Below are 16,804 nucleotides of genomic sequence, written 5' to 3'. Positions count from 1 at the left end.
AGTTCAATCGGATTGGCTGATCCAATCAGCCAATCAGATTGAGCTTGCATTCTATTGGCTGATCGGTCACATAAAGTATGAATAGCAAACTGCAGCCTAATATAAGCTTTAAGCTTTGTAACCCCATTTTTTCTTATTAATATTATGATGCAATTATCTAAATGAAACTTAACTCTGTGTGTGTGTATATATATATATATATATATATATATATATATATATATATATATATATATTCAACTGTTTTTACTCTTTTTTTTTTTTTTTTTTTTTTTTTTTTTTTTTAAATCATAATGACAACAGAAACTACCCAAATGACCCTGATCAAAAGTTTACATACCCTGGTGATTTTGCCCTGATAACATGCACACAAGTTGATATAAATGGGGTTTGAATGGCTAATAAAGTTAACCATCCTCACCTGTGATCTGTTTGCTTGTAATGTGTGTGTGTGTGTGTGTGTGTATAAAAGGTCAATGAGTTTCTTGACTCCTGACAGACCCTTGCATCTTTCATCCAGTGCTGCACTGACGTTTCTGGATTCTGAGTCATGGGGAAAGCAAAAGAATTGTCAGGATCTGCGGGAAAAGGTAGATGAACTGTATAAAACAGGAAAGGGATATAAAAAGATATCCAAGGAATTGAGAATGCAAATCGGCAGTGTTCAAACTCTAATCAAGAAGTGGAAAATGAGGGGTTCTATCCTTTATATGGAAGGATTGTTTAGTGATGTTAGAGGAAAAGTTATTTGTCACTGTTATACAAGTACACCCTTTGCAGGGGACATGGCCACACTTGAAGCAACCAGTTCTAGGGCTCAACCAGTTGGTATTGGGGGGGGGGAGCTTACCCGCAAAATTCCTTCTTGTAATATCACCCAATGTTGGGGCTTTTCTAGCTACACATCTGACTCCCTGTGTGAGGATTTCTGTTAGTGTCTCATCACCCTTAAGGATGGTTAAGTTTTTCTTCACAATTCTACAAATTTGTTGATATTGTTTACTAAACTGAGTGATAAACAACATGTTCTTATGAGTGTCAGTTTGGGTAAATGCACTGGTCTTGATGTTACTTTTAGTGGTAAATAAGTCCTGTCTGTTCATTCTTGCCACCTGTAATTCTGTTTGTTTTAAAGAGTGCTTATGATAGCCCCTTTCAACTAATCTGGAGGTCAGTTCCTCTGCTTGTGTATGATATTTTGTCAATTCTGTACAGTTGCGCCTTAGTAGTAGATACTGGGCTTTTGGTATGCCTTTCTTTAAGTGAGAAAGGTGACATGAATCAGCTCATAGTATAGTGTTACGTGCCAAGGGTTTTCGGTAAGTGGATGTTATGATTGTGTCACTTCTACTTTCAATACATAAGTCCAAAAAATCAATGCTAGTTGTATTAGTGTTAGCAGTGAATGTTAGATTATAGTCATTATCATTCATAAAGTTTATAAACATATCCACTGTATGTCCCACAATTTTATCCCAAATGATTTTTATATCATCGATAAAGCGGCTGTACATTATGACATTAGATCTAAAAGGAAAAGAGTCAGAAAAAATACGATTCAATTCAAGCCACAGTATTAGCGCACATCCAAAATGAAACCACACTTATTTTGATATAAAGTCTGCAAAAATGCCTGTTTAAAACTCTATACTCTTAAATAATATTGGGATCTTACAAGGTGTCCCAAAATAGACTGGTCCTAACACTATATAGAACAACAGAGTTGGAATTCTATATTAGAATCAAAGGATTCAGCCCAGTAAGATTAAAATTTATAGTGTTAGGACCAGTCTATTTTGGGACACCTTGTAAGTGGTGACTGGCTGAGCAGAATATGGCCATATTGTGTGACTGTCACGATTACATATTGTTTAATAACAACCTGTTACTTTTACTGAGAATATCCCTTTAATTGTCTGATCAATTCACCTGCTATGCTATTTAAGCCTCCTCCCCCCTCTCCACTTTGCTTGTTATTGTTTTCCACTAACCATAGTGTGATTCAAACTGAGCACTAATTTACCTCTTAGGATTTCATCCTAAAATCTATCTTTCCGGATTCACCAAACTTATCTTGCTGAAACCAGCCTACATCTCTTGTTACCGGATTGACATTTTTTCCCAGCCGTTGCTGTCAGCTTACTCCATTCAGCCAAATCCTCCGCCCTGCCTCGTGGAGCTGTGACGTCACACGCCAACTTCTTCGGCATCAGCGCTGCAACCGCTTCCCCAATTCAAGCTGTGAGATTTCTCTTCAACTTTCTAAAAACTTTGTTTTACCCTCCAGGTACAGTCTGTAACCTCTTACATATTTTTCAAGCTACTATCTATTATGCAATAACTGCTACGCATATTTACTCATAATTCCTGATATATTGTGGCAGACCTTTATTTTGTCATAGTAGCTATTTTCCGTGTTAACACTGTTTCATTTTTTCTCTGGTTATAGACACGGTTTTTCTGTTGTTCCTCCAGTATTTATTTACTCGATACAGCTATAGAAATATCTAATGCTATTTAACCATATAACAAATTGCAAAGTTTACACTCGGATTCTGACATTACTTCTTTTAGTAATCCATGTTATTATCTTGTTTAAACCTTGCTACAAATCCTATAATCTCGGCAGTTGTGATTCATTTATATTATTGCATACTACAACATAGTATCTTTGACATTACAGAATAACAAGCCATAAAACATGGATCCCTCTGAGATGTCTAATCAGATACAAACTCTCCCTCAAAAAGTGGATGCATTAACTGATGGCCTTAATACCCTCAAACAAGAAAACCAGGGACTGAAAACTTATATTAAAGACTTTGTAGATAGTAGAACCCGGTTCCAGGAACCACAAGTTAGTCTCCCAGATGTATTCTCAGGGGATAGAAAACAATTTAGAGATTTTAAAAACTCTTGTCTTCTGTTGTTTGCACTAAAACCATACACATATCCCACTGACAGAGTTAAGGTGATGACTACCATTTCCTATTTAAGAGCAGAACCCAGAAGCTGGGCTAATTCCTTCCTGGAGACAAACGATGATATACTTAACTCTCTAGATACCTTCTTTTCTACCCTTGGTCAGCTTTATGACGACCCTTACAAACAATTAACCGCTGAAACTGCAATGCGCTCTCTTAAACAAAAAAAAAGAGATGTAGAAGATTATATTGCAGATTTTAAGAGGCTAGCTACTGACACCCAATGGAATAATTTGTCTCTAAAAAAACAGTTTAGATTGGGTTTGTCAGAATCTATTAAAGACGAACTCTCTCGCATTGAAATTCCTCACACTTTGGAGGAACTAATTAATCTCAGTATCAGTATTGACAGAAGGCTTAGGGAGAGACAAAACGAGAAAGGTTATCATGAGTCAACACATAAAAAACAAAACCCTTCTTTACCTACACATTCTCATGTTAAAAATACCACTGAACCTATGGAGATTGGTTTTCTTAAAGGCCCATTAAGCAATCAAGAAAAGTTAAGAAGGCGCTCCCAGAATGTATGCATGTACTGTGCATCAGAAGAGCATACTGTCAAAGCCTGTCCCATTCTCCAGAAACAGAATAAGGGTAAGAACTCCCATCCTTTTTATTCCTTAAATGCTGTGTCACACTCTGCAAGCTACTGTAACCTATGCCTTCTCTTGCAGTGGGATCAACTTCGAGTGAACGTTTCAGGGATAATTGACTCTGGTGCTTCTGCCTCTTACATTGATGTCTTTTGCCACAAAAAATAAAATTCCACTTATAAAAAAAAAGGCTCCTGTACCTTTAAGGGGAATTGATGGGGATGTTCTGTCCTCTGGACCGGTAATTTATGAAACAATACCATTGCTCCTATCCACACCAGACCACCATAGGGAGTACATTTCCTTTGATGTCATTACATCCCCCGTCTTCATTTTAGGCCTACAATGCTTAAAATTACATAACCCTCTGATATCATGGTCAAATCTCACTGTAAAGCTTAATTCTGATTACTGCTTATCCACTTGCTACCCTACTCTGCTTTTACAACCACCTCAAATCTCCACTGATATAGAGATACCTAATGTTTATGCCGACTTTATTGATGTTTTCAGTAAAAAAGAATCCCAAAACCTACCGCCGCATCGTATTTATGACTGCCCTATTGATTTACTACCAGGTGCAGTCATACCTTGCGGTCATGTGTTCCCGTTGTCCAAACCTGAACTGAAACACTTAAAATCATATATTGAGGAAAATCTACAGAAGGAATTCATCAGACCATCTACCTCCCCCGCTGCGGCCGGTATGTTTTTTGTAAAAAAATAAAGATGGCAGTTTAAGACCCATAGTGGACTACCGGCAGCTGAACAAGGTTACTGTTAAAAATCGGTATCCTTTGCCTCTTATCCCAGAGCTAATTGAGCGTTTGGAAGGTGCCAAGGTCTTCACTAAACTTGACCTCTGAGGTGCGTATAATCTCGTTCGTATGAGGGCAGGAGACGAATGGCTGACGGCGTTCCGTACTCGCTATGGCTTGTACGAATACACCGTCATGCCATTCGGTCTCTGCAACGCCCCGGCAACCTTCCAACACTTTATTAACGATATCTTCAAAGATATTCTTGACACCTATATTGTAATCTATCTTGATGATATTTTGATCTATTCAAAAACATTAGAAGAACACACAAAACACGTCAGACAGGTATTATCACGCTTACGCTCACATTCTTTATATGCTAAAGCCGAGAAATGTATATTTCATACAAACCAGATCACCTTTCTTGGTTATCAGATTTCGGAATTTGGCATACAGATGGACGACTCAAAAATCACCACCATACGACAGTGGCCAGAGCCAAGTAATAAGAAACAGGTACAAAGCTTTCTTGGCTTTGCAAATTTTTACCGAAAATTTATAAATAATTTCGCAGCAATTGCCAAACCACTTACCAACCTCACAAAATCAAATATTAAGTTCATCTGGACTGCTGAATCCCAAAAGGCTTTTGATCTCCTAAAACAAAAATTTACTTCTGCACCTATATTACGCTACCCTAACAACCAACTCCAATATGTATTAGAGGTTGATGCCTCCGATTATGCTATTGGAGCTGTTCTTTCACAAAGAGAACACCTAAAGAAACCTCTACATCCCGTAGCTTTTTATTCCAGATGTTTGACGGCTCCTGAGTTGCATTACCCCGTGGGTGACAAAGAGTTACTGGCTATCAAGGTTGCTTTTGAACAGTGGCGTCATCTCCTTGAAGGTGTGACATACCCAACCATAGTGTATACTGATCATAGGAATTTACAGTACCTTAAAAGTACGAAAACCCTCACTGCACGACATGTTCGTTGGAATCTGTATTTCTCCAGATTTGATTTCCTTATCACTTACAGACCGGCTAGTAAGAACAAGAAGGCAGACGCTCTCTCACGGCTGCCTACTCCCTCCGATCTCTGTCTTCCAAAAGAATCTGTAATCCCAGAGAATAAATACCTGTTGTTTCTCATTGATTCTATTCCATTCCTAAGAGAAGAACAACATAAAGATCAAACTAAGCCTCTTCAACAGTTACAAATGAAACAGGATTCCCTTTATTACTTTGATGAGAAGTTATATGTACCCCCTTCTATCAGAGATTTGATTTTACATTCAGCTCATGAATCCTTATTTGCTGGACACACCGGAATCCACAACACACAAGAGCTTATTAAAAGGAGTTACTGGTGGCCTGATATGAATACCGACATAATGAAGTACATTAACACCTGTTCAGTATGTGCTACCACTAAAAGATCAAAACATAGGCCCTATGGGTTACTCATGCCTTTACCTACTCCAACACGACCTTGGGCCGACATAGCCTTGGATTATGTCGTTGATCTCCCCAGATCCTCCAATAATACTACTATCCTTGTCGTGGTGGACTTATTCAGTAAGATGATACATCTCATACCGTACCACAAGCTACCTACCGCTGCCGAAACTATACATTTGCTCTTACTACACGTCTTCAGACTTCACGGTCTCCCTCGACGGATTTTAACAGACCGTGGCTCGCAGTTTACTAGTTCTCTCTGGACTGAATTTTGCAAGATTTTCAGTATTGACAAAAGACTTTCAACCTCTTATCACCCTCAGACTAATGGTCAGACTGAAAGGTCTAACCAAAGCATTGAACAATTCCTAAGGTCTTATTGTCATTTCGACCAACACTCTTGGTCTCAACATCTGCCCTATGCTGAATTTACCTTCAACAACACAGTACATTCCACAACCAACCAGACTCCATTCTTCATTAACTATGGATTCCATCCAACATTTCAACTACTACCCCAAATCAGTTCACTACCATATATCTCTGATTTAACAAATTCCATCACTTCTAATTTTGCAAAAGTCAGGACCGCTATTGAACAAGCTAAAACCAAACAGAAACTTTATTGCGACTTAAGAAGGATGGCTCCACCACAGTACTCCCTTGGAGATCTAGTTTGGCTGTCAACCAAAAACTTACATCTTAATACTCCTAGCAAGAAACTTTCACCATTATTCATTGGTCCTTTTCAGATAATCAAAATCATAAATGAGAATGCAGTTCGGTTACAATTACCTAGCACCCTACCTTCCATGTTTCCCTACTGAAACCCTACCGTTCTGTACGAGATGCCACTTCACGCCAAAGTATACCTCCTATCTCCATTGATCCCAACATTGAATATGAGGTTAAATCCATACTTGACTCTAGAATGTATAGGGGTAACTTACAGTATCTGATAAGATGGAAAGGCTACACTTCAGAACATGACTCTTGGGAGCCAGCTGTTAATATTTCTGCCCCCAGACTCATCTCGCAATTCCATCAGCAGAATCCGGATCGTCCTCATCCCTGATCCACGGAGTGGATCATTTAGGGGAGCATCCTGTCACGATTACATATTGTTTAATAACAACCTGTTACTTTTACTGAGAATATCCCTTTAATTGTCTGATCAATTCACCTGCTATGCTATTTAAGCCTCCTCCCCCCTCTCCACTTTGCTTGTTATTGTTTTCCACTAACCATAGTGTGATTCAAACTGAGCACTAATTTACCTCTTTGGATTTCATCCTAAAATCTATCTTTCCGGATTCACCAAACTTATCTTGCTGAAACCAGCCTACATCTCTTGTTACCGGATTGACATTTTTTCCCAGCCGTTGCTGTCAGCTTACTCCATTCAGCCAAATCCTCCGCCCTGCATCGTGGAGCTGTGACGTCACACGCCAACTTCTTCGGCATCAGCGCTGCAACCGCTTCCCCAATTCAAGCTGTGAGATTTCTCTTCAACTTTCTAAAAACTTTGTTTTACCCTCCAGGTACAGTCTGTAACCTCTTACATATTTTTCAAGCTACTATCTATTATGCAATAACTGCTACGCATATTTACTCATAATTCCTGATATATTGTGGCAGACCTTTATTTTGTCATAGTAGCTATTTTCCGTGTTAACACTGTTTCATTTTTTCCTATGGTTATAGACACGGTTTTTCTGTTGTTCCTCCAGTATTTATTTACTCGATACAGCTATAGAAATATCTAATGCTATTTAACCATATAACAAATTGCAAAGTTTACACTCGGATTCTGACAATACTTCTTTTAGTAATCCATGTTATTATCTAGTTTGAACCTTGCTACAAATCCTATAATCTCAGCAGTTGTGATTCATTTATATTATTGCATACTACAACATAGTATCTTTGACATTACAGTGACTAAGATCCCAATATTATTTAAGAGTATAGAGTTTTAAACAGGCATTTTTGCAGACTTTATATCAAAATAAGTGTGGTTTCATTTTGGATGTGCGCTAATACTTTGTCGTTTGTTTGTATTTACTCTGGTCATTTTGGCAGCACTCCCACAATATGTGCATTAATATATAATATGTTTTTGATTCAAAAAAGCTGAACAAAATCCCTAAAGGATTCGAGGGACGCCATTTAAAGGAACCTTCATTCCGCGAGTAGGCGTCGGTAGAAGAGGATGGATCCGCGTCGGCTGGAAGAAGATGGCTCCGCTCCGGATGGATGAAGATAGAAGATGCTGCTTGGATGAAGATGTCTACCGGTCCGGATGTCCTCTTCTGCCCGGATAGGATGAAGACTTCTGCCGCTCCGGATGTCTCCTTTTGGTCCATTGGTGCTCGGCTGGGTGAAGACGACTCAAGGTAGGGAGATCTTTAGGGGGGTAGTGTTAGGTTTATTTAAGGGGTGTTTGGATTAGAGTAGGGGTATGTGGGTGGTGGGTTGTAATGTTGGGGGGTGGTATTGTGTGTTTTTTTACAGGCAAAAGAGCCGATTTCTTTGGCGCATTCCCCGCAAAAAGCCCTTTTAAGGGCTGGTAAGGTAATAGAGCTGTTAACCTTTTTAATTTAGATTAGGGTAGGGACTTTTTTTATTTTGGGGGGCTTTGTTATTTTATTAGGGGGCTTAGAGTAGGTGTAATTGGCTTAAAATTCTTGTAAACTTTTTTTATTTTTTGTAATTTAGTGTTGGTTTTTTTGTAGTTTAGTTTATTTAATTGTAGGTACTTGTAGTTAATTGATTTAATTTATTTATTGATAGTGTAGTGTTAGGTTTAATTGTAACTTAGGTTAGGATTTATTTTACAGGTAATTTTGTAATTATTTTAACTAGGTAGCTATTAAATAGTAAATAACTATTTAATAGCTATTGTACCTAGTTAAAATAAATACAAAGTTGCCTGTAAAATAAATATAAATCCTAAAATAGCTACAATATAATTATTCGTTATATTGTAGCTATATTAGGGTTTATTTTACAGGTAAGTATTTAGTTTTAAATAGGAATACTTTAGTTGATAATATTTAATTTATTTAGTTAGAATAAAATTATATTTAACTTAGGGGGGTGTTAGGGTTAGACTTAGCTTTAGGGGTTAATACATTTATTATAGTAGCGGCGAGGTCCGGTCGGCAGATTAGGGGTTAATACTTGAAGTTAGGTGTCGGTGATGTTAGGGAGGGCAGATTAGGGGTTAATACTATTTATTATAGGGTTTTCAAGGCTGGAGTGAGGCGGTTTAGGGGTTAATACATTTATTAGAGTAGCGGCGAGCTCCGGTCAGCAGATTAGGGGTTAATAAATGTAGTTAGGTGGCGGCGACGTTGGGGGGGGCAGATTAGGGATTAATAAATATAATATAGGGGTCGGCGGTGTTAGGGGCAGCAGATTAGGGGTACATAGGGATAATGTAGGTTGCGGCGGTGTACGGAGCGGCAGATTAGGGGTTAATAGTATAATGCAGGTGTCAGCGCTAGCGGGGGTGGCAGATTAGGGGTTAATAAGTGTAAGGTTAGGGGTGTTTAGACTCGGGGTTCATGTTAGATGGAGGCTTAGAAACTGCTTCCCCATAGGAAACAATGGGGCTGCGTTAGGAGCTTAACGCTGCTTTTTTGCAGGTGTTAGGTTTTTTTCCAGCCCAAACTGCCCCCCATTGTTTCCTATGGGGGAATCGTGCACGAGCACGTTTTTCCCGCTAGCCGCTACCGTAAGCAACGCTGGTATTGAGAGTTGAAGTGGCGGTAAATATGCCTGTACGCTCCCTTTTTGGAGCCTAACGCAGCCCTTCAGAGAACTCTAAATACCAGTGTTGTTTAGAAGCAGCGCTAGAAAAAAAACAGACGTAGCTAACGCACCCCTTTGGCCGCAAAACTCTAAATCTAGGTGTTAGATTTTGACAGCAGATTAGAACCATAGGCCCAACAAGTCTGCACATTTCTAAATTTATAAACGTCTCTAGTTTGTAGGATAGCCCTATACTTTACCCAGTCATTCTTGAAGTTCCCCACAGTGTTTTTTTTTTTTTCATTACCACCTCTAATGGAAGTTTATTCCACGAATTACCAGCCTCAGCTGTACTAAGCTCCTTAATATACTTGAACGTTACTATCATATCACATCTCATATGGACTTGGGTTTTGTCCTTGGTAATAGCAGGAAAGAGAAAGAAGCAAAGTACTGGTTATAGTTGATGCACAGATAGCAGCAGCTGAGATTCCTGTGTGTCAGTGCAGGAGAGGAGTCGCACGTAAGGCTAGACCTAGAGTTCACTGTTAACCACTGGCTAGCCTCAGGTGGCACTTAACTGGCTGACAGGCCACATAGCTGCCTGGTGTTTGTTTTTCCTTAAAGGGACATGAAAAACAGTTTTTTTCTTTCATTTTGCAGATGGAGAATATAATTTATAAAAAAGTTTCCACTTTACTTCTATTATTAAATTTGCTTTGTTCTCATGTTATTCTTTGTTGAATAGATATCTAGATAGGTAGTGTGTACATTTCTGCAGCACTACATGACAGGAAAAAGTGCTGCCATTTAGTGCTCTTGCTAATGTATAACATTGTTACAAAAGAAAAGAATGACCTGATCCAAATGTAAACATTTTATAGCAAATTAAAATCTTGTTTGCTGCAATTGATTTCAATAGCCAACAAGGCTAGCCATGGTTGTCGTCATTATAAAGAGTATTTGTTTTTTGTAGTTTACTGCTAAAGCCAATTAGACAAAGCTATGCTACAGAGTTAGCGATGAGAAGTCTGCATTTCCAGCTCTGAGAATTCGAAAATCGCTTTTCAGAGCTAAATTGCATGAAAGCAGAGCAAAATAAATTAAAGTATACTGTTGTATTACTACGCTAACTAAACATATATAAAAATCTCAACGTGTTTACTGTTCCTTTAAGATAATTGTTGATTGCATGTATATGAGCAATACATTCCAAGCAGTTTACAAAATAGAAATTTAGAAAGTCCGGGTTTTTGTGACTGTTTTTTAGTTAAAACTAACTTATAAATGTTAAAGGAGGCTCCTACATGGATACACGTTATATATCCAGTAATTGTGTGATCTTACGCCATTTTCATTTTAGGCCTGTTACAAACAAACGATAAGATTGCCCTGAAAGAAATTACGAGACAATTACAGTTGGAAAATGTGGTTGGAGAAAGAGTTTTTGTAAGTATTCAGTTCATTGCATGTATTGTTTCTTTCATGTAATTGGCAAGAGTCCATGAGCTAGTGGCGTATGGGATATACAATCCTACCAGGAGGGGCAAAGTTTCCCAAACCTCAAAATGCCTATAAATACACCCTTTACCACACCCACAATTCAGTTTTAAAAACTTTGCCTCCTATGGAGGTGGTGAAGTAAGTTTGTGCTAAGATTTCTACGTTGATATGCGCTTCTCAGCATTTTGAAGCCCGATTCCTCTCAGAGTACAGTGAATGTCAGAGGGATGTAGAGGGAGTATCACCTATTGAATGCAATGGTTTTCCTCACGATAGATCTATTTCATAGGTTCTCTATTATCGGTCGTAGAGATTCATCTCCTACCTCCCTTTTCAGATCGATGATATACTTTCATATTCCATTACCTCTACTGATAGCCAAACCAGTACTGAAACGGTTATCTGCTATATGTGGATGGGTGTCTTTTGGTAAGTATGTTTTCATTACTTAAGACACACTCAGCTATGGTTTGGCACTTTATGTATTTATATAAATATATGTATTGTATATTTGCCATGATTCCGGTTTCAGTATATCTCCTTTTGCAGACTGTCAGTTTCATATCTGGGAAATGCATTTTTTAGGAAAAATGTATTTCTTACCTGGGGTATAGTAATTTTTTCAATTGTCATTTTAAATTTGTGGGCAGAATTCGGCTCGCGAGGGTGCAAAATGCCAAAGTATATTGCGTCATTTTTGGTGCGAGATTTTTTGGCGCAAAGTTAAGTTCAAATTTGTCATTTCCGGCATCTTAGTCGACGCCGAGTCCTTTCACAGGGTCTTCAATGATGCTAGTGTGTCATTTCCGGATGTTGTTAGTGCCAAAGAAATTTTTTCTGTTTATTGTGCGTCATACTTGGCGCCAAATATTTTCATTATTTAAAACCCCATTCCTATATGCCTCTTGCCTTTTTTCTCTATCAGAGGGCTATGCTATTTGCATTTTTTCCCATTACTGAAACTGCCATATCAGGAAATTGATAATTTTGCTTTATATATTGTTTTTTCTCTTACATTTGCAAGATGTCTCAATCTGATCCTGTCTCAGAAATCACTGTTGGAACCCTGCTGCCTGATAACAGTTCTACCAAAGCTAAGTACATTTGTTGTAAACTTGTGGAGATTATATCTCCAGCTGTGGTTTGTAATAGTTGTCATGATAAACTTTTACATGCAGAGAATGTGTCAATCTACTGTATATTTTTATTGAGGTTTATCTTGAGGCATATAGACAATATATAAAACAAAGAAATATTAATATGTAATACATACATCAGGGGATACAACACAAATGATAAACAAAACGTATGACAGGATATAGGTACAAATCCAAGAAAAATTGTATTTGTATGCCAACAATATTCGTAACCTTCCGAACTTCTCATGAGGCCACTTTTGGACCTCCTGAACATATAAGGCATTTGGAATAGCAGTGGGTATGCTGAAAAAAAGGAGACTACTCTTTAGCCTAAAAGAGAACATCCACAGCAATCCACTTTGATCCGTTAAAGGTAAAAAAAAATATTTTCAAAAATAAGACCCCAAAGTAGAGGGTTATCATGGTCTGAATAGTCTGACCGGTTTTGGTCACTAGACCATACTCTTAGACTAAAAAAACACAGCTGAAGTTGTCATTAAAAACATTCCCATTGTTTTTTGTGTAATGAGTTATGGTTAACCCATTATTAAACATTGATGACTATAAGTGGAAAAAATATTGAAATAAGTATATACAAAACATTTGACATAGATTATATTAACAGTTGTTAGTTGCATTTTCTGTTAATATGATTTATGTCAAGCTTTTGTACATACGTATTTCAATATTTTTTCACTTTTAGTCATTGTTTAATAAGGGTTTAACCATGGCTCATTTCACATTAACCAATGGGAATGTTTTTAACTGTATATATAATGACCACTTCAGCTGTGTGTATTTTAGTCTGAATAAGGTCTAGTGATTGAAACTGGTCAGACTATTCAGACCATGGTAACTCTCTACTTTGATGTCTGTTATTTTTAAGTTTTTGGAAATAAAGTTTTTTTACCTTTAATGGATCTGAGTGGATTGCTGTGGATTTTCTCTTTTTTGTATTAACTCCGGAGCACTGGGGTTCCGTTATTTTCCCTGCATCTACGTCTCCTGAGCCAAGAGCCCATCAAAACCTCTAATGCCGGTGACGTCCTAATGCTGGGATCTGCACTGACACTCTGCTGGATTGGAAAACGTTATTGACAGAGGGGAAGAAGCTGAAATTGGAATGGTGGTAGTAAGTTTCCCCACCGTTTAATCAGATACAGCTGTTCTTTGATGTTCCCCTGAAGGTTCGGTACTCCTTATGACTGGTGAGTCTGGGTATCGCTACCCTAAGTTTGGACTCTGCTTTGTATATTTGCAGGGGTAGGAGGGAAAGGTATTCTGGTTCCCTGAGTTGCACATATCCTTTGCCTCACGGCTGGTGAGTCTGGGTGTCGCTACCCTAAGTCTAGACTCTGCTTTGTATAGTCACTTGTGCAGGGGTAGGAGGGATAGGAATCCTGGTCCCCTGAGTTGCACAATTCCTTTGCCAGCTAAGCAGCATATTAATTCCATATTGAATATAGGGGTAGGAGGGGCTTCGGCTTTTGTCCCCTTCAGGAGATTCCTAGGAGATTGTGCTTGCTTGTTTTTCTGTGGTTTTATACACCCCAGAAGAGTTTTCAAGACTATAATTTAGCATAAAGTGCAGTGCATGTTGGAAAAACGCTAGTGTCCAACATAAAATAAAAGTATTAAACCGAGAATCACTAACAACTCAATATACAAGCATGGAATCAGGATAAGCCTATCAGTAAAGTAGTCTACTCTATCACGTCAAGACTGAAAACTTGGTCACATAAAGTATGAATAGCAAACTGCAGCCTAATATAAGCTTTAAGCTTGGTAACCCCATTTTTTCTTATTAATATTATGATTCAATTATCTAAATGAAAATTAACTCTGTATAATATGTATGTATATGTGTATATGTGTGTATATATATATATATATATATATATATATATATATATATATATATATATATTCAACTGTTTTTACTCCTTTTTTTTTTTTTTTTTTTTTTTTTCTTTTTTTTTTTCTTTTTTTTAAATCATAATGACAACAGAAACTACCCAAATGACCCTGATCAAAAGTTTACATACCCTGGTGATTTTGCCCTGATAACATGCACACAAGTTGATACAAATGGGGTTTGAATGGCTAATAAAGGTAACCATCCTCACCTGTGATCTGTTTGCTTGTAATGTGTGTGTGTGTGTGTATAAAAGGTCAATGAGTTTCTTGACTCCTGACAGACCCTTGCATCTTTCATCCAGTGTTGCACTGACGTTTCTGGATTCTGAGTCATGGGGAAAGCAAAAGAATTGCCAGGATCTGCGGGAAAAGGTAGTTGAACTGTATAAAACAGGAAAGGGATATAAAATGATATCCAAGGAATTGAGAATGCAAATCGGCAGTGTTCAAACTCTATTCAAGAAGTGGAAAATGAGGGGTTCTATCCTTTTATATGGAAGGATTGTTTAGTGATGTTAGAGGAAAAGTTATTTGTCACTGTTATACAAGTACATCCTTTGCAGGGGACATGGCCACACTTGAAGCAACCAGTTCTAGGGCTCAACCAGTTGGTATTGGGGGGGGGGGGGGAGCTTACCCGCAAAATTCCTTCTTGTAATATCACCCAATGTTGGGGCTTTTCTAGCTACACATCTGACTCCCTGTGTGAGGATTTCTGTTAGTGTCTCATCACCCTTAAGGATGGTTAAGTTTTTCTTCACAATTCTACAAATTTGTTGATATTGTTTACTAAACTGAGTGATAAACAACATGTTCTTATGAGTGTCAGTTTGGGTAAATGCACTGGTCTTGATGTTACTTTTAGTGGTAAATAAGTCCTGTCTGTTCATTCTTGCCACCTGTAATTCTGTTTGTTTTAATGAGTGCTTATGATAGCCCCCTTTCAACTAATCTGGAGGTCAGTTCCTCTGCTTGTGTATGATATTTTGTCAATTCTGTACAGTTGCGTCTTAGTCGTAGATACTGGGCTTTTGGTATGCCTTTCTTTAAGTGAGAAAGGTAACATGAATCAGCTCGTAGTATAGTGTTACGTGCCAAGGGTTTTCGGTAAGTGGATGTTATGATTGTGTCACTTCTACTTTCAATACATAAGTCCAAAAAATCAATGCTAGTTGTATTAGTGTTAGCAGTGAATGTCAGATTATAGTCATTATCATTCATAAAGTTTATAAACATATCCACTGTATGTCCCACAATTTTATCCCAAATGATTATTATATCATCGATAAAGCGGCCGTACATTATGACATTAGATCTAAAAGGAAAAGAGTCAGAAAAAATACGATTCAATTCAAGCCACAGTATTAGCGCACATCCAAAATGAAACCACACTTATTTTGATATAAAGTCTGCAAAAATGCCTGTCTAAAACTCTATACTCTTAAATAATATTGGGATCTTACAAGGTGTCCCAAAATAGACTGGTCCTAACACTATATAGAACCACAGAGTTGGAATTCTATATTAGAATCAAAGGATTCAGCCCAGTAAGATTAAAATTTATAGTGTTAGGACCAGTCTATTTTGGGACACCTTGTAAGTGGTGACTGGCTGAGCAGAATATGGCCATATTGTATGACTAAGATCCCAATATTATTTAAGAGTATAGTTTTAAACAGGCATTTTTGCAGACTTTATATCAAAATAAGTGTGGTTTCATTTTGGATGTGCGCTAATACTTTGTCGTTTGTTTGTATTTACTCTGGTCATTTTGGCAGCACTCCCACAAATTGTGCATCCAGTTAGAGAGTGTTTCAAAGTTTCTGGAAGCGGTGTTGTGCCAGGACAAACCACTCAGGAATAAAATGAACAAAATGCTTCCACACAGGTGGATAGAATCCAGCAGGAAATGGACCGAGTAAATATGTTTAAAAGTCTTTTTATTTTGTATCCGTATGCTGTGGTAATCACAGAGAATAATATTACAATATCACAGCCACAAGCATGTCAGCCAAGCATCTTAAGGTCTAATACTCCAACATGTTTCGTGCTGTTACAGCACTTCGTCAGGGATAGTAAAGGGTTAACTGTTCACCCCTTAAATACAAGTATGGTCCTATCAAAAACATGCATTTTAGTTTAACCCAATTGAAATACACAATCGGGACTCGTCACAAGTTCTTTAAAAGGTAATACCTCATTTGCATGTTCCGATCAGACCAGGCGTAGCAACAGGTGAACAGTATAAGACAAGATTATTTGTATGCAAGCATTAAAATACAAAAAATAGGATGGGGCGGAGCTAGCCAGCCAAGGAAATGGCCGCGGCTTGAAACGGCTCCTGTGCCCTGTCTGGCTGAGAAGTGTCAATTCGCCATAACCGGGAGAATAACTTAGCCCTGAGGTGTTGCATAGCCCAAGTGAAGAGCGGGCTATCGGATGTGAGGCGGGGGTGCGCTCGGTAACCTGTCTACAACTACAGACACGGTGCGTGGCTGGATGGGCCTACACGCACCGGAACTTCATGCAAACCACAGACGCGGCTCATATATACAGCGGTAGCCGAGGGAGAGGTAATGTGAGAATATAGGACACTGCCTAAAATAAAAACTGTCGGCTAGCAAACATAACATGAGTCTGAGTTCAGAGACCGCAATTGTTTAGAGGTTTTAAGCACTGCGTAGCA

The 16,804-nt window shown here is 38.2% G+C and overlaps 1 protein-coding gene across 4 annotated transcripts in view; it reads left to right on the top strand.

Annotated features, from left to right (window-relative positions):
• Positions 1 to 16,804, top strand: part of ORC4 (origin recognition complex subunit 4) — a 348,821-nt gene that overhangs the window by 95,337 nt on the left and 236,680 nt on the right. For 3 of the 4 annotated variants that reach the window (XM_053698278.1, XM_053698279.1, XM_053698280.1), the window contains one exon: positions 10,923 to 11,008. The exons of the other annotated variant lie outside the window; for it this stretch is intronic. In XM_053698278.1, the coding sequence (XP_053554253.1) occupies positions 10,923 to 11,008 (86 nt within the window). The remainder of the gene's footprint in view (positions 1 to 10,922; positions 11,009 to 16,804) is intronic. 4 annotated transcript variants of the gene reach the window in all.

This window comes from Bombina bombina, chromosome 1 (genome assembly GCF_027579735.1).
Source record: "Bombina bombina isolate aBomBom1 chromosome 1, aBomBom1.pri, whole genome shotgun sequence".
NCBI lineage: Eukaryota > Metazoa > Chordata > Amphibia > Anura > Bombinatoridae > Bombina > Bombina bombina.
Note: the sequence above shows the minus strand (reverse complement) of the source record. Positions and strands in the feature narration are given on the sequence as shown.